At 34.3% G+C, this 19270-nt stretch overlaps 1 protein-coding gene across 1 annotated transcript; it reads left to right on the forward strand.

Annotated features, from left to right (window-relative positions):
* The first annotated feature begins 163 nt into the window (after positions 1–163).
* On the forward strand, positions 164–11544 carry LOC129000923 (uncharacterized). Its single transcript, XM_054428005.1, has 8 exons — positions 164–230; positions 847–921; positions 4343–4510; positions 5291–5366; positions 8801–8970; positions 9169–9285; positions 9840–10025; positions 11057–11544. The coding sequence occupies exons 1-8, from the start codon at positions 228–230 to the stop codon at positions 11471–11473; spliced, it is 1212 nt and encodes a 403-aa protein (XP_054283980.1). The 5' UTR covers positions 164–227; the 3' UTR covers positions 11474–11544.
* Positions 11545–19270: the final 7726 nt, after the last annotated feature.

Genomic DNA, 19270 nt, shown 5'->3' on the forward strand with positions numbered 1-19270 from the left:
TTTCCTAAAATTATTGAGTTTTTTCATATTGGTAGATACAAATATTGGAACAAACACTCTTTAAATTTATAACATTAAAACTTGCCGTAGTGAGAGAAAATTTTGTGATGTGTTAAACTACTTTCACATGTTTTTGGGACTTAATTACTTTATTAGCCTTGCAGGTTGATTGACATGTATGTACAAGTGGTCCGTAAGCCTTAGTCGTCACTCAATTGCTGAACGAAATGGTTTGTACACTAATATTATTTAAATAATGTTTTAATATAAAATTTCTAGTGTTGGAAAGTAAATGTATTTAAATTTTACTACTATAACGGGTTTTGTTTATAAATTTTATAAGATATTTTCCAAAAGAAAATTTTGATTTTGGAATTTAATTTAGGCCTAATTATATTATTCTTTAATAATCCAAAGATTGATGTACCTTAGCAAAAAACAGAAACTCATAGCAATTGAATATCAAGGGATGAACAATTATTGAAAAGATTATTAATATTATTAAGATTATCAATAATTTTAATTTATTTGAAGATCATACACTTAGTTCAAACAAATCAATGATTTTTTTGAAGGGTATTCAGTTAGCTTACTTGGGAAAAACTAGACTTCAAAGGTTACATACAGTATTAAATGATAAAAATAACACCGTTATTACGTCCTAAGGACACTTAAGAGAGTAGAAGAAAAGTCAATTTTGTGACACAACAGTGATTGTTATCATATTAGAACTATTTTATAATTTTTTTTATAGGAGAGTTATGAACTATTTCATATTTATATACATAGGATTACTTATTCTGATTTTCTCCTGATCTGAACAATCTAAAACAATTACCACCCTAGGAACGCCACCAGCTTGTAGGATTCTTTCTTCTTGCTCTCTTCTCCGGTTGTGTGGTTGCTGGCCCAGGTAACAAGGTAAGAATTATAATCTTGAAAGTTTAGTTTTAGCGAATTTCCCTATAGGGAAGTAGCTATTACCGTAGGTGGCATGGTAAGACCTAGGTGCGGGACCGATTTACTTTTTCATTATGATGTCCCCAGAGGCCAAAAACACCATTCGTTCAAATTTTTATATATGTATATATATATATATAGGTATATATATATATATATAGATTTATATATATATATATGTGTCCGTGAACACGATAACTTGAGTAATTTTTATCCGATTTTGATGAAATTTGGTTTGAAGGTGTAAGGCGGGATAAACTTGAATGAGTTCGCGAACCAGCATGATCGGACCATGGGAACGGGGTTTTACGGGGGGTTTTATGGGGTAAAAATTGGTTTTTCTAATTTTTGACCCTACAAACGCAAAATTTCCCAATTTCTCTTCAGACCTTATTAAAGGGCTTAAAAAAACAAATAATTTAGTATATCAAAGTGTTTTTGTACTATTATTAGTTACGGAGAAAATTCAAATAATTGTTATTTTAAAATTCCCATGTTATTCTTATGGGGAATATTGTAAAATGTTGTAGTCTGCTTGTTTATGGATATATTTTGATCAAACTTGGTAAATTTATTTATTTTATACTAAGTTATTAATATTTCTCTAAAAAACACACTTTTTTACCCTCCCTGTAGCAGCAAGCCTATGTACTCATAAAAATTAATGTTAATTAAATACATTTAATTGAAAATCAATTCAGGCAACTGGAAATTCGCTTAGTCGGCAGGTTTGCTGCGGCGGGGGTATTTTATAGTACAGTAGAGTCCCGCAATCTTGCGTAATGTGTGGACTGGAAGGGTGCCGAGTTTGTGAAATGCTGGGTAATCAGGAACTAGGGTTAAAATAAAAATAAGAACAATACATCTTTTAAGCTTTTTAACTGCCTTTTTTATTTATATTTTTATTACAAGTCAGTATCAAGTCATCAGACAATTAACAATAACATCTTTAGTAGCCAATTTCCCATTAAGACAATAACATATTACTGTAGGTCTCAGGTAAGACCTCGGCCAATGTCAACACCCCTGTGATGACTGTCTAGGAAATTTAATTTCATTACATGAAACAAGAATGGTTTAGTTTGGAAGGAACCTTTATGTGTTACAATTGGTAACAAACAATTCATCTGTAGGGTATTTTTCTTTGTAAGATAGAAATAATTTAAGTAGATTTAGGCTTACATCAAGAATAGATGCCTTATTCAATAGTTTGCCTTGGACGAGACAGTGAAGAACCACAATACCTTCTTTCTTACACAGGAGGGCATTTAGTCCTAGAACAAGACAAATTGAGTAAAAATGATCCGATTTTGATGAAATTTGGTACAAATGTGTAGACCTACATGAACCAGCAAGATTGGACTGTTGGAACGGGGGTTTTATGGGGTAAAAATTGGTTTTCCCATATTTGACCACCAAAACATAAAATTTGGCAATTTCTTCATTGTTTTGTAGAGCTTAAATATTGAAGCGTTGTTTTGTGTCTAACGGTTAAAAAAAGTGGAAAATTCCAAAAAAGTGTAAATTAAAAATCTCCATGTCCTTCTTATAGAGAATAAATCAACTGTTGTAGTTTGCTTGTATATGGGTATATTTAATTTAATTTGGCAAGCTTATTTTATTTTTATTATATACTGAGCTAGAACAGTGAGTATAAAAATTGAGATATTTTATCTAAGAACATATCTTATCCCTACCCTAGCTAAGAAAATATCCCCACCGCAGCAAACCTGCACATTCTAAGCCAATTTCCATTTACCTGTCTGGATTCCTACTAAAATAAACCCTTAAAATTGTCAGATCTTTTACCTTCCTTGTGGCAGGAAACTAAGCTTACTCATTAAAATTAATGGTATTTAAATTAAACTAGTGTATATGTTGCTCGAATTCGAGTAATTGCTAAGTATTATACAGAAGTTTCAAAACAAATAACAGTCATATTTACAATTTTTTTAAACAGTCTGCTCAAAGATTACTGGTGTGTAACTCATGGAAATACTCACGATGTATATAACAGTTCAATATACTGTAATCAACATTTCCTGTAAATATTTTATCATGTTTCATAAGCTGGAATTGTTTTTTAATATTTTCTACAAACATTTCCTGACTTTAAAAAAAAAATTATAATAATTAATAACTTATGTCATTACAAACCAACATTCAAAACTATACACATTTTCAATAAAATACAACATGGATAATTTACACATTGACTGTTTACAATTAACATATGTTCTTCTTCTTACTTTTAATTTTTGACAACAGCTGGAGTTTCATAACAATTTTTGTTTCCCATGTCAATCTTATGGAGAAATACGAAACTTTAAAGGGCCCCAGGGCCTCACTCTCTAATTATTTCCCTAAAAAGAAAAGTTTCCTGCACAACTTAACGTCATGCTCTTTCCAATGACACCAAAAACATGTCAATCGGTTCAATAGTTTCGGAGGAGTAATTGTCACAAAAAAACCTGCTTGCGTTTTAAATAAGTATAGATAAGAAATAAATCTGACAATTTAAGGGAATATTTTAGTGGGAATCCAGACAGGTTAATGGAATTTTGCTTTAGAGTGTGCAGGTTTGCTGCGGCGGGGATATTTTCTTGGCTACGGATGTAGATTCGGATGATATGTTCTTAGCTACAACATCCCATTTTTTATACTCATTGTTATAGAATGTAAAATCACCAGCTATACCTAGTCGCATAAATTAATAAATCATACGTTAAGTTCTTATAAGGTGATACTGTTGAAGTGAAACTAAAACTTTCAAAACTAAAGTTTTGTTTTATTCTCAAGCTGTGAATTCTTTGCTAAAAATGAACCCCTTCATCACTGGGATTTGAGAAGTTACAAAACACACTCGAAGAAACGAACACATACAATTTTAACAACGAATTTAGCCATATCAAAATTAATAAGTTACTGGTTATGAACAAGTGGTGTTGCCGACCGGATGAGTCATGAAGACATTCAGAACACATCTGTGTTAGGCCTAATTGGCCAAACTTTAGTTAATTTTTTTCATGTTCATATTTTTTTGCATATATGTTTTTGAAGACGCTTCACAACCCTAGAGACAAAAAGTATCAGGCATATTCATAGACTGGTATTTTTCTTGAGAAAAATATTATATATTACTTTAATTGCAAAATCATTGGTCACCGTTAAATAAGGATCACCACATGCTATGTAGACTACTTTAATTTAAGTATTTTCAACTTATTTTTGATAAAAGTAGTACAGCTGGTAATAAAGTTGTGTTTGCAAGACAGGAGTTAAGTAGGCTTAAATGTCTCTTGAAAGAACGAATTTAAACTCTCATTTCCTTATATTTGTTTACTCCATTATTTTTTATCATGATTGATATTTTGAAAATCAGGAACTGGGCTTCGTGCAGAAGATTGAGGGTGGAGTCTACAATGCGTTGTGTTGGGTGTTCGATCTTTACCCAATATCCATATCCAAACAACTATTCCAGATCCCAGGACTGGAAGGTCGAATAGTTAAAACCGGTCCTCCCAGCAGATGTAGCAAGATTATACTAACTGTAAGTTAATGTCTAAGAATTCTGTCTAAGATTTGATTTAAAAGTCATACTGTAATCCAACCCAATCAGAATGAAAGATGAAATGGGTGGGATACGTCTTTGTCACTAAAACAAACATTACAAACGTTTGGATAATGAGGGAGTAGTCCAGTAGACATACATATTGTGTAGCCTGTTATCACTTTTTCCCCCTATACATAGTATGTGGAGAAATCCTCAAAATTGTCGAGTTTGAGTGGAAATGTCTGCCTCTTAGTGATGGCTGTATGTGTGTGTTTGTGTATGTCTATATGTGTGGATGTGTACAGAGCAACAGACCGCACCTGTGTACCGATTTTGAAGAAATTTGATATGTAAATGTGGGTTGGGTACTTAATCCATGGTATCTCCAGGCATTTTAAATTTTTTTTTTCTAATGGTGCTTATTATAAAAAAAACATAATTTTAAAAAAAATCCAATTTTTACAAAACCGCCTAAATTGAAATTTGGTATATATAGTCCTTTTAACTCTAACCAGAACAACCCCCATTTCTGTAAACATTACAGTTCAAATTTATTTCATGTAATTTTCCCTAAAAACCCCTTAAAATAACATAGGCCTAAAGATCTGATCTTGAAGAAAAGAAGAAATTAATTTAGTATGTTTTAGTCCATATGATTAAAAACAAAATGATACCTCCACCATAGCTGTAAGAAAATCGGTTTAAAATGTATTGCAACTTTTGTTATTTCTCCCGAAAAATATGATAGCTACTCATTAAATCTCATATCATCTTTAGGCAGGGTACAAATACCCACCAGAGAGTGAACTGAAGAAACTGAGAGATAGTAAACTTCCAGTGGTTTGGGTTATAGGTAAGTTGACAATTTTACAACAATCACTTCTGTAGTACTAATCTATGTATTAAAATACAATTATTGACATTGTAAAAGTAAACAGTAAAATGAGTTTTCTGCAATGAAAATCTCAGTTTTATTGATTTGTGGGAATAAACCAGGACTGATTAACTTTCCACATTTTAAGTGATACTACAAGTTCACACTTAAATGAATTGGGAATTATTTAATAAATATGTAGTTTACTAACTACACTCTACAGAGTACATGTGTTCCCTGTCTGAGTTGCAAAACTTCTATTGGAAATTGGCCTTAACAAGTGAGTTATCATCAAAGCACAGAGGCAGAGATAGTTTTATAGAAACTGATGATCAACGTAGATTTTTAAGTTTCCGAAACTTTTCTTGAGATTGAAGTAGAGTAGAAATCTTATTATCTTGACCAATTGGGGCAGGATTCCATCTGGGTAGAAAATAAACCGTATAGTTGCATTTTTATAAAAATTGGTTATTAACAATGTAATATTACATGTCATTCATTCATCATTAACAGTACCTGGGGACCGAGCTTTGCTCGGAAAAATTCGTCAGTTCACTCTGAAAGCAGTCTTAGTATTGGAGATACATAAATCCACTCCCAAACTCCACACGGCTCGCCTTTACTACGTCCTACACCATTTCCTACGTCATGGACCTGTTTTCCTCCATTCCCATAGCACTTTAGGATTGTAGATACCTTAATCTAATCGTTATTAACAGTTCCCACACCCCGGACAGCTCGCCTTGACTACTTCCTTCACCACTTCCTACTTAGCGGACCTGTTTTCCTCCCTTCCCATAGCATTTTAAGATTGCAGATACCTTAATATAATCCTCATAGACAGTTCCCACACTCCGGACTACTCGCCTTTACTACTTCCTTCACCACTACCTACGTCGAAAACCTGTTTCCCTCCCTTCCCATTGCATTTAAAGATTGCAGATACCTTAATCTAATCGTCATAAACAGTTCCCACACTCCGGACTACTCGCCTTGACTACTTCCTTCACCACTTCCTACGTCACGGACATGTTTCCGTCCCTTCCCATATCATTTTAGGATTGCCCATACCCTTATCTAATCGTCATAAACAGTTCCCACACTCCGGACAGCTCGCCTTGACTACTTCCTTCACCACTTCCTACGTCGCGGACCTGTTTCCCTCTCTTCCCATAGCATTTTAGGATTGCAGATACCCTAATTTTATCGTCATAAACAGTTCCCACACTCCAGACAGCTCGGCTTGACTACTTCCTTCACCACATCCTACGTCGGGAGCCTGTTTTTCTCCCTTCCCATAGCATTTTAGGATTGGAAATACCTTAATCTAATCGTCAAAAACAGTTCCCACACTCCGGACTACTCGCCTTGACTACTTCCTTCACCACTTCCTACGTCGCGGACCTGTTTCCCTCCCTTCCCATAGCATTTTAGGATTGCAAATACCTTAATCTAATAAACAGTTCCCACACTCCGGACAGCTCGCCTTGACTACTTCCTTCACTACTTCCTACGTCACGGACATGTTTCCCTCCCTTCCCATATCATTTTAGGATTGTCCATACCCTTATCTAATGGTCATAAATAGTTCCCACACTCCAGACAGCTCGCCTTGACTACTTCCTTCACCACTTCCTACGTCGTGGACCTGTTTCCCTCCCTTCCCATAGCATTTTAGGATTGCAGGTACCCCAATCTTATCGTCATAAACAGTCCCCACACTCCGGACTGCTCGCCTTTTAAATATATCCTTCATCACTTCCTAAGTCACGGACCTGTTACCCTCTATTCCCATAGCATTTTATAATTGCCTTTACTACTTCCTTCACCACTTCCTACGTCACGGACCTGTTTCCTTCTCTTCCCATAGCATTTTAGGATTGCAGATACCTTAATCCAATCGTCATAAACATAGATCCCAGACTTCGCACTGCTACCCTTGACTACAATGTATCGAGTAATCTTCAGTATAATCTTTGCTAGATATTAACAAGTGATGTTTTTTCTTTTGTACTGTATTTGTAATTTGCTAGTATACTGTGGGTAGTTGGCTTATTATGAACACATGCTACAACTTCAAGTCTGTTGTTTACTTTTTCCTTGTTATTTAATTCAGCCAACATGGTTACCTAGCAACCCATAAGACTAATGTTAAAAAAATGTGACTTTCAGTTTCATTTTTCTACGTAATTAGATTTTTGTTGGCAGTTCTGACTGCAGTAAACTCGTTTTTAGGCCAAAAATAAACTATTTACAACATTTGAAGAAAATCGTCGGAGCCGTTTTCGAGATCTTGGTGCAAGCATACATACATGCAAGCAAACATTGCTCGTATTAGAGTATAGGATTAATTTCCCTATTATTTTGTATATTTTTTTCTCATAAAGTCTGTTAATGCCCCTGATAATGTATTATCAGTTATTTAATATGTTCCTCCTTGTTAATGTGTTAGTTAATCCAATTTTGTTCAATGTTATATAATATCCCATCACCCCACAGAAACATCTATGTATACGTTGTATTTTATGTTACAATATAATATTTATGCCAATTCTCTCCATACCTATCCTGTACTCACCAAAAACCAACAATAATCATTTATTTAGAATAATATATAATTGTAAGAAAATTGCAATATAGTAACATCATAGTATCACTTTTCAAAATTATCCAAAGAAAATAAAAATTACTGTGGCAAGTGTCATTTATGTGAATTAACCAGCTGTACATCATTTCAACAATGAACATGGACTTCCTGAGCTTCTACCATTGCCACTAGCAATTTGGAGGTTACTTGACGTTTTTGCAATTAACTTTTAAATGGTGAGGAAATCGACCAAAGTGGAAGGTAATATCCGGAAAGAGAATAAAATTTCCTACAATCTACTATTAAAAACTAAGTGTATTTTCAATAGAGAACCATCACACAGCAATAAATCACCACAATCAAGTTCTTAATAATGATGATAAAGCCTGAAAACCTGAAGGAATGTGTAGGAAAACGTAACGCGCCCATTGTAATACATGGGACAGTGCCGCTACGTACACTGACTTGGGGTGGGGAGACCCCGTCCGCGGCCGGCTCGTTTACGCTGCATTGAGTCAGCGTTCCATGTTTATAGTTCTATGGTCCAGGCCCCTTTCCGCTTCACAATGAGCAGCTGAATGTAGTTCATCTCACTTTGTGGACATGATTGGCACACATTAAAAGCTGTGACGGATTACCACAAACTCCAAAACCCTACAATAAACTAGATTTTTCTGGCCAAACTTTTTTACGGCTAATTGGAGATCCGGATGATTAGAGTTTTGATATTTTCAACCTACACTGTACAAGCTTCATGTCCTATCATCAAAATCTATACGATTTGATCTCAATTAATGATTTCTCTCTGTTCGTAATGTTTGTACAGGAGGTCCTGGCTCAGGCAAAGGCACTCTTTGCGGTCAGATGGCCAAAAACGAAGGATTCACTCACATTTCAGTTGGAGAATTGTTGAGAGCAAAGGTTCAAAGTGACCCTGACTCGACCAAAAGCAAAGCCCTTGAGAAGACTATGTTACAAGGAGGACTGATACCTGATGTAAGTCAATCACTGCATTTAGATATACGATATGAATTCTGAAGCTGGTCTCATGTAAGATTATAAACCTTATACATTCTTCAATTTCAATTGTATTTCATTAAATCACAACATTTTTGTTTGTTGAAAACAAACTATTGTAGCATTTCCCTTTTAAGAAGTAGTTTTACTTATCTTCTTGATGACTGTATGTTTCAGTCTGCCTCTTTATCAATCTTGGCAAGTGACATGATTTCCAAGCTCGACACATCTAAAGGTTTCTTAATCGACGGGTTTCCAAGAAAACTTGAAGACGGTGTGAAATTCCAGGAAAAGGTAAGTTGCTCTGAGTTAAATTACATGTTTTTTTTTTGCTGCTGAGCTTTTGGATAGAAGAAGAACTAGGTTTTGGATGAGTTTTGAAGATTTTTACATAAAGTGTTCAAATAAATATCCTTACTTGAATAAAACATTGTAAACTTACCTTTAAAAGGGGATAAATATGGGATTTAGCACATAAATACATTTTTTTTGTTCAACCGTTTTGTTTTGATAGGACATTGATAATATTAGACAATTTATTTGATTCATTGTGGCTAGTGTGACCAATTGCAGGCAAATTGAATCAACAATACTGATTACTTACTACTTCAGCCACTAATCAATGCATTATTAATATACCCAGATAAATTTGGCAGCCAACCCAAATGCAAATACAAATAAACAGGAAACAGTTTAATTTTATAAGGTAGGTTTGTGATCTGTGCTTTTTAACAGCTGTTACAGTAATTCATGAGTTTACGTAATAGTACTGATATTACATTACAAAATCAACTTAGCCTACATTTGATGTCATGTTGGAGTCGAATCAATTGTTTTTGTCGTAATAGATCAAACCTCCAGATGCTATTATCGTCCTGGAGGTTAGTGATGAAATCATGAGAAAAAGAGCGCTCAGTAGACAAGAAAACCGGAAAGATGACAATGAAGGGACATTTAACAGACGGCTGAAAACATTTCACAAACAACACAAACTTGTTATAAAAAACAAAAAGTTTTCTAAAAAAGTCAGAAAGGTAAGTGACTAGTCAGTCAATTCACTTATTTCAAAATCAACACAAAGAATGTTTGTTTCACAATTTTTGTTTCATTTATGTTAACTTAAAATGAAAGGAAACTAGTGGCTTGCAAAGCCCCTAAAACCTCTAAATATTGGCAAGCCGATTTCAAACCAAATACAATCAATATTGTAAATCCAACTAGCCAATAAAGAAATTATTTATGTGTCAGAATTTTTCTAAAACAGAATACTATTGTAATAATATTGGATCAGCATATGGAAAGTAATTTTTTAACCACCCACTCAAGGTCAATTTGCTAGAGATTCGCCTTCGGTTGAGTTAAAAACACCACTATTTGATTTGAAGACACCACTATTTGATTTGCGATCAGTTAATTAAATTATATACTAAATCAATATTTATATTATCTACGAATCTAAGTTACAATTCATATTTCCTTCTTTATGCAACCATTTTTCCTGGGGGTCGTTTGTAAAGTAAACATAGGGTATAGTGTCTGATAAAATCTAGCTAGTCTTCAGTATCTCAGGTTTCAGGTCACTATTTCAGTTTATATACCCTCCCTGTAGCAGAAAACCTAGGTACTGTACTTGTTAAACCTAAGGTTATTTCAATAGTTTTAATTGAAAATCCTATCAGGTAAATGAAAATTCGCTTAGTCTGCAGGTTTGCTGCAGCGGAGGTATTTTTTCATATTTTGCTCATACTTCTGTGAATAATGTAACATTGAACCAAAAATAAATGTAAAAAAAAATAGTGCCAAAAGGGTCTAATACACCTTAAGGCCAGATACGTATAAAGGTAAAGGAGATGAAGTAGGCTTTGTCTCATTGGAGGCCTGCAGACCATATCCCATATTGGTCTGGTATATTAAGGGGCGAATTCATTGATTGGGCCACTTCAGATCTGCCATAGCTTATTACACCGTCGGCCAAGGAGTGTAAGGGGGTGTCAAAAGACAGGGTTTAAAATAAAAAGTAGGAATGGTGAAATCTAGACATTTAAAAAATTTGTTCTTTTTTTAGATAAATGCAGAGAGGACAATAGAAAAGAATTTTGAGGAATTTGCTGAGATAATCCATGGTTTGGTACCAAAACCAACCGGAACCGATAATCCGAGTTCCAAGAGTTTGGAACCAAAACCAACCAGAACCAATGATCCAAGTTCCAACAGTGGGGAACCAGCAAAACCAACTGGAACCAATGATCCGAGTTCCAACAGTGGGGAACCAAAACCAACCGGACCCAATGATCCGAGTTCCAACAGTGGGGAACCAAAAGCAATCGGAACCAATGTTCAGAGTTCCAACAGTGGGGAACCAAAACCAACCGGAACCAATGATCAGAGTTCCAAAAGTGGGGAACCAAAACCAACCGGACCCAATGATCAGAGTTCCAAAAGTGGGGAACCAAAACCAGCCGGAACCGAAAATCAGAGTTAAAGCAACCAATAAGTGGAAATCAGCATTTTCTTGTAGAAAAAGCATAAATAATTATTTTTGTGCAGAAAACATTTGGTTTTGTCAAGTTTCTTCCCAGACGAGTTAACAGAATAGTTATTTGTGTAACTAGTGGCACTTTGCTGCACACAAGAACAATGTTTACGGAATGATCTCGAGTGCAGCAAAGACCTTTTGCACTCTTGTTACACATTATATTTTTCCTACAGTCACTACAAAGCATATAAATAATTAGTCTTTCAAACACTATACAACACGTTTTTAGGTTCAGCTGGCAACACAAATGGTGCCCTAGAGAAAGTAGTACCCGCGGTCCGTATCACTCCGCTATTTTTCCTCGGCAATAATTGTGCTCCGCGTTTTGAGAATATAGTTCCGTATGTTTTTGTAATTTGAAGTGGTCTCCGCGCCTAAAAAAAGCTTTAAAGGTATTTTCTTGTTTATTAAGATTGTTGAATGTTTTAAAAACGTTTAAAAGAAAAGTCCAGAAAGTTCAGAAATACCGAAACTATAAACACAAAATGACAGGTTAAATCGTAGTTATAATAGTCAATCAGCTGCTCATAGTATTATTATCTTTAAGTGTTGCCAACCTATTTCCAAGCGTACACGGATTACGTGCATAATAGAACCACGCTGTTTTGTGTTGTTTCGTTGGAATCCTGATGTGCGGCAAAGTATAAACCGTACGGCAAATTATAAACCGTACGGCAAAGTATAAATATGCAGCAATTAGCAGCTTTCTGTACTATAAACAGTACAAGGAAGCCAACTTTGTCGGGTGACTGTAGGAAAAAGTCTTAAGTTAATTAATTTCTTAGCCAGGAATCTAAACAACTGATTACATGTTATATACTCTGATTATCAAGAGAATGTGCCTTGGCGCAGCGATCGATTTTAAGTACAAACCTTCTATTTTACAAACTTGTGGAAACGTAAAAAATAAAATTCAAAATTCTAAATAAACGGTAATTAAGTATTCAATTAAGCACGTTTTCAGCACATGTTTTATATACAGGGTGTTGAAAATGTCTGGAACCAACATTATATCTGGTGAGTGGTTAAAGAAAAACAACTGATATTTTGTGTACGGATATACTATGGTTTTACCTATCTTTTGGTGCCTTATGAAATTTTTTACCACTTATAGGGAACGTCCTGTGGAGGATGCAGTAAAAAGTTTTAATGGAAGCCTATGGTAAATGATACATCATTTTAAAGGCCATTTTTTTCCGAGTAAGGAGCCTGAAGTTTCATCTCAAAAGGACCACCCTAGCAAAAATGGCGACTGTTCGGATAGCAATGTTTTTAAATTTCAAACAGTCGCCATTTTTGCTAGGGTGGTCCTTTTGAGATGAAACTTGTGGCTCCTTACTCGGAAAAAAGTGGCCTTTAAAATGATGTATCATTTACCATAGGCTTCCATTAAAACTTTTTACTGCATCCTCCACAGGACGTTCCCTATAAGTGGGTTTTTAAATTTCAAACAGTCGCCATTATTGCTAGGGTGGTCCTTTTGAGATGAAACTTGAGGCTCCTTACTCAGAAAAAAATGGCCTTTAAAATGATGTATCATTTACCATAGGCTTCCATTAAAACTTTTTACTGCATCCTCCACAGGACGTTCCCTATAAGTGGTAAAAAATTTCATAAGGCACCAAAAGATAGGTAATACCATAGTATATTCGTACACAAAATATCAGTTGTTTTTCTTTAACCACTCACCAGATATAATGTTGGTTCCAGACATTTTCAACACCCTGTATTTTGTATCTTATTCCGATGAATTAATATTTGTAGATATATTTGTAAAAAAACCAATTTGAATTAAAATCTTTGCATTCGCAATGTTTGATATAGAATAACTGCGACTAGAAGCATCGGAAAAATATTTCTTGTTGAGAATTACTAGTCGACATTCTTAGAAACAATATATTAAAAACTGGGATCCCCCCACGATTACAATTAACGTTGTTATTAATTTTTTCCAAATGTACTGTTAACTCTGTTAATAATATTTATTTAAATTTTGTTTGTTTTATATATCTACAGCATGATTTTAATAATTAATACAAACTTCTATGCAACCTTAAATTCCACTAAATATACCCGTAATCAGATAAAATATAAAAATGGTACAAACCTGGTGCGGCGGTCTGCTATCCAGTCAAGGTACAGTAACAGCCCAAAAAAGTGGCACATCCGCTTCAGTCTCACATTTCGTAATTCGAAATCACACGTATTTAATGATTGACTGTATTTAGAGATAAAAACAAATAGTATATTTCTTGATGAGAATAATATCAATAACTAATATAAGAAACTCACAAATACACTGTTAAACACTTCAGTTGGAGTTAGTAGGTACTCTTCAAACACTATTAGGTCGTCGCCATTATTAGAATATACTTAACTGGAATCTTTCTCGGAGCTGCTGCTGTCTCCCAAAGATATAATCATTTCCTCAACAGCTTCTTCCATTAATCCTTCCCTATTCCATGCATTGACAATGACCTGTTTTGTGTGGTTCACTACTTGTATCCACCTCTCAGCACTTATGCGATGAATTCCTTCTTTAGTCAACCGTTCAACTTCAGCAACAGTAAACCTTTTGTTTTCTGCCACATACCCTTTAACTTGAGCCCATAAGCTCAATGGCATTAAAATGACAAGGATAAGGTGGTAAACGTATCACTCTGTGACCGCTGCCCTCCATCAATTCATCTACATAATATCTTTTGTTCTGTGATTCGTGCAGTTTCAGTAACTCCAAAGTTCACATTTTTTTAACTCGTCTGTAGCTTGAACATTTTTTCTATGTAGCCATTTAATTATGTCAGATTTTTTTTTATTTTTGCTTGTAACAGCTTTATCAATTTGCTTTGTATGATATGGAGCATTGTCCATTACTAAGGCTTCTCTAGGTTATTTAGCATAGTTTCAGAACACCAGTTGTAGAACTTGTGGTCCATATCTTCATGGTAGTCACCAGTTCGTTTTGATTTAAATAGTAGGAGGGAATTTTCAACAAACCCCTTTGAAGATCCTGCATGGCATACAGTAATATCAACCGCTCACCTTTTCCTACAGACGTTGCGATTGTTCCCTGCAGTGACTCATCAGTCCATCCTTCTTTCAAACAATGCCCAGCCCATAGCCCCATATGACCCAAGTCTCATCTAGCCAAATTATACTATCAAAATTCTCGTCTTTTATTTGGCGAAAAAACCCGCATCTCCAGCAGCGATGTCACTTCTCTCCATAATCACTTTTAAACCCGAAAATTTTCTTCAGATAAATCCTAAATCGTTTATCATCTTTCTAAGGGGTTAAACAGATCTTCGTTTCCCAACGATGATAATAGTTTTTTCAAGGTTGGATAATCTTTTCTAATGTAGTATTGATACACGTGTCTTCGTATAGCGTCTTCCTGAAATACATCAAGTTTTGTTAAAGTTTTCTTTTCTCCCGTTTCCTCTCCTTTCCTGGAGTTAAAAGTTGATAATTATTTTCATTTTGTAATATTTTTATTTTCAAATCTTTTTCCTTGCAAACTCGCTTAACTATATTTTTATGTATTTTAAGTGCAGCTGCAGTTCGCTGTATTGAATATTAACTGGAATCAAAGGACCATTATTTCCCTTTTCTTTGACAAAATACTCCTGCACTTTGCACACAAATTCTCTCCACTGTCCTTTCAGAAATACACCGCGGCCCGAAATATTTTGTTTCTTTGGCGTTCGAGTTCTAGGTCTTCCTCTACTTTTCCTTTGTACATCTTCATTAGGTTGCTCCATTCTCAATCAGTAAGGTATATGTTCACAAAATAACTTTAAATCACGTTAAATTACAATTAAAATACCAACTAATAACATTCGATCACTTATACCGGGGAACATCACTCAGTCACCACATACACTAAACTAAAACCAAGAAATTTCCCCCAGATTTAGGGTAGGCATAACGGTTCAGTTTTTGTGGAAGCAGTTGCTATTTGTGTCCAGGACAGGCCGAAACTATGGGGTTGGCAGTGGTGCGGGTGAATAAAATGGGCACACTAGGACCTGACTGTACTTCCGCCTCAAAATGCGGCGCACTGCTCTCAAAGAAACTTAATTTACATATTAATCCATTGCAGTAATCCTTTTATCATGAAAAGTGATTTTTTTAAATTCGTTATAAATAATGTTATTTGAAGAAAATGTCACGCGAAATTCATTCTGAACGACTAAAAATAACAGAGTTAACAGTACATTCGGAAAAAAATAATAACGTCGTTAATTGTAATTGTGGGGATCCCAGTTTTTAATAAATTGTATCTAAGAATGTCGACTAGTAATTCTCAACCAGAAATATTTTTCCGATGCTTCTAGTCGCAGTTATTCTTCATCAAACATGGCGAATGCAAAAATTTTTAATCAAATTCCTATTTTTACAAAACTACAAATATTAATTCATCGGAATAGGATACAAAATATATAAAACATGTGCTGAAAACACGCTTAACTGAATATTTAAACACAGTTTATTTTAAATTTCTAACTTTATTTTTTACGTTTCCACAAGTTTGTAAAATAGAATGTTTGTACTAAAAATCGATCGCCGCACGGCCGCTCCGCCAAGGCACATTCTTTCGATAATCAAAGTATAATAGTGTTATTGAATACAATTTTTGTAGGCACACAATGACTGTTTATCCATATTAATCATAAAAATACATGTTTTACATAAGCTACCAATACATTAATGACTTATATTGATAATATATATAAATAATACTGGTTAGGAATTTTCTAAATGAAGGGTTATTGGAAGGTTACTTCTATGTTGTAAAGGCAGCTCCAGACATACGCCAGTCGCCAAGCACAAAATATTTGACTTTCGGGAACTATTAGTCTTGCTATTCGCCGATTAACGAGTAGACGTCTACACATATGTATTGTTTTCCGAGCAACTGTCCTTTTTTTTGTTCGTTTTGGGAACAGCAAATATTTGTTTACTTTGATGTCTACAAAAATACCGACAATGGGAAAACAGGAATACGAATGTTTGCTGCTTGCCAAATAGACAAACACCTACCCACACCCGACACCACTAGTTTAGTAAGAAATTAATGTATTTTCAAAATTTGATCAAAATATGTTCATAAACAAGCAAAGAAGAACAACATGGTAATTTAAAAATTACAATTTGTTTGAATTTTCTCTGTAACAATTGCGCATAATAACGCTTCAATATAGTAAATTATTTGTTTTTTTAAGCTCTACAAAATGGTTTAGAAAGAAATTGTGAAATTTTGAGTTTTTAGGGTCAAACATCAACCCCTGTTCCCATGGTCCGATCATGCTGGTTCACAAACTCATTCAAGTTTATCCCGCCTTACACCTTCAAACCAAATTTTATCAAAATCGGACTAAAATTACTCAAGTTATCGTGCGGATGGACATATATATATATATATATACATATATAAAAATTTGAACGAATGGTGTTTTTGGCCTCTGGGGACATCATAATGAAAAAGTAAATCGGTCCCGGGCCTAGGTCTTACCATGAGACCTACGGTAATAGCTACTTCCCTATAGGGAAATTCGCTAAAAGTTTAAACAAACGTACAAAATATTAAATAATTGGAAGTAAAATGTATAATCATAGATAAACGTTGATTAGTCTATGGTATAATCTTCAATATTAAAATACTGCATCTAAGAAGAAAAGTAATGGATTTGCAACATATTCTGTAATGCAAAGGACTAAAAGGAGAAGAGGGTTTGATGAATAAAATATCTGGGTTTAATTAAACACAATTTATTTCTATAAAATACTAGAAATATGCCTCTTTACTTTAAGCTATTAAAAGGCTATAAAATAAACTGACCTTATTCATAAGTAGTGGCCTATTAAAGGAAACTCTCTCTTAAGCTATTCAGTCTATCTTTTACCCAAATAGGTACTTGAGTTTTAGCCAGAACACAATGTTTATGATGTTTTCAACCTGATACAAACATAAACAGTTAAGGTACTGTACAAAGATCAAAGATTGTTAACACCAGTTGACAATATATATATATTTTTTAAATTAGTTAATCAATCAATCAATTATTTAAGATGGGGACGCCACTAAGTATTTTAACGAAAGATGAGTGGTGCGATCTTGTAGTCTTGTTAGTGACTAAGACTGATATGTTCTTTAGACACAACTGTTAATTAATACCCATTACCATTACCATTACCAACTGGCGATCGTTGACCAGATGTCTGGATTGATCTTGTCAAATATAATTTAATTAATGGCAACTAAGGGACCTACAGTTTATAGTGGAATTGGAATCCGAACCACATATTTTCCTTGTAATTAACGAATTGGTCTAATTATCAGGATAGTACTGCGGATAGTCATAGTACTCACTAGTGCGGACGTTAATCCACACCAGGGAGTACCGCACCCACATTGCATGCCTATAAATATCCACAATGGATTGTACATAGGAATCAAACACAATATACAAATGGGATGAACTAAGAGCTATACTCTTTAGCGCAATGCATTAGACAACTCAGCCACCATGTCACTGTGGTGGGGGGTGATAGGAGAGAGAGAGAGAGAGAGGGAGAGAGATAGAGAGAGAGTGGACTTAAGACTGAATGTGACACTAGCGCACACAGATTAAGTCAGAGGAACTTTAAATGTGAGTGAGTTAGCAGTACAACAGCTACCGTGTTCTGGCTAGTATGTACTTTAGTACCATTTAAAAAAGGTGCAAATTATGATTTATAAATACAAGTAAACTCAATGATTTTTGTTGTTAATATAACAGAAAAAGTTTTAAAATACATTTTATAAACTCCTAATACATTTGAAAAAAGCTCTTGTTTAAAGTTTGATTCATGATTTATGAGTACCGGTACATATTGATTTTGGCGCAAATACAAGCAATTAACAACATAAAATTATAAAACTATTAACTTTTAGAGTCACCTAGGACTAAAGGTGTTGGTCAATCATCTGCTAAAGCTAAACTTATGGGTTAAAATGTTTAATGTTCAATTACTACAATGGCACAGCAAACTTCTATCTAACACATTGTTTGTGAAGGTACCACATAAATTGAAAGACAGAAAAATCAAGTAGCAATCTAATAAAACTATAACAAAATGTAACATTTAAAAGTAAAATACAACAGATTAAAACTTTTGCAAGGAGACTAGCTATTACAATTAAAAGCTACGTTGATGCAATACGAATGATTTTCTGAATACTTGTGCATGTACTGTACAAAAAATTATCCATAACAACAGCTCAAATAACAATGGTTACTTGATAACCAATGCACTTAAAATTATATTAGACTTGTTTCGTACTTATACTTCTCCTAACCTTTTTTTGCTTTGGATAACTTGTAAGTCATTTGGGACATGCCTTGATGTATTTGATTAAAGATACAGTAACCTTTCATTGATCTGAACAGAAAGAGACATTCAAGTCGTTCGGATTGAATATAATCTTGGCTTTGAAATAATCTTAGCACGAAGAAAGGCTGCATTGTTCTTGGATGGTTTTATTACATCTCAGTTATAATACCACGTAATAAAACAATTTTCAAAAGCATGAATAGTGTATTATGAATAAAAAACATACAAACAGCTAGCTGTGTGCTGAACTACAGTACAAAGTTTAAAAGAAAAAAATATAATACATGCATTTAAAATATTAAAAGCCTTTTTAGTACTTTCGATAGTGTACCGGTATTAATAAAAATTGAAACAGCAAGAACTCCT

The sequence above is a fragment of the Macrosteles quadrilineatus genome, unplaced genomic scaffold (genome assembly GCF_028750875.1).
Source record: "Macrosteles quadrilineatus isolate MER2022 unplaced genomic scaffold, UCM_ALF_1.0 Scaffold_8__2_contigs__length_117827958, whole genome shotgun sequence".
In the NCBI taxonomy this organism is placed as follows: domain Eukaryota; kingdom Metazoa; phylum Arthropoda; class Insecta; order Hemiptera; family Cicadellidae; genus Macrosteles; species Macrosteles quadrilineatus.

Coding starts and splice junctions, on each gene's coding strand:
- LOC129000923 (XM_054428005.1), top strand. Junction 922..4,342: donor TTGCTGGCCCAGGTAACAAG/GTAAGAATTATA, acceptor TTTGAAAATCAG/GAACTGGGCTTCGTGCAGAA. Junction 5,367..8,800: donor TCCAGTGGTTTGGGTTATAG/GTAAGTTGACAA, acceptor ATGTTTGTACAG/GAGGTCCTGGCTCAGGCAAA.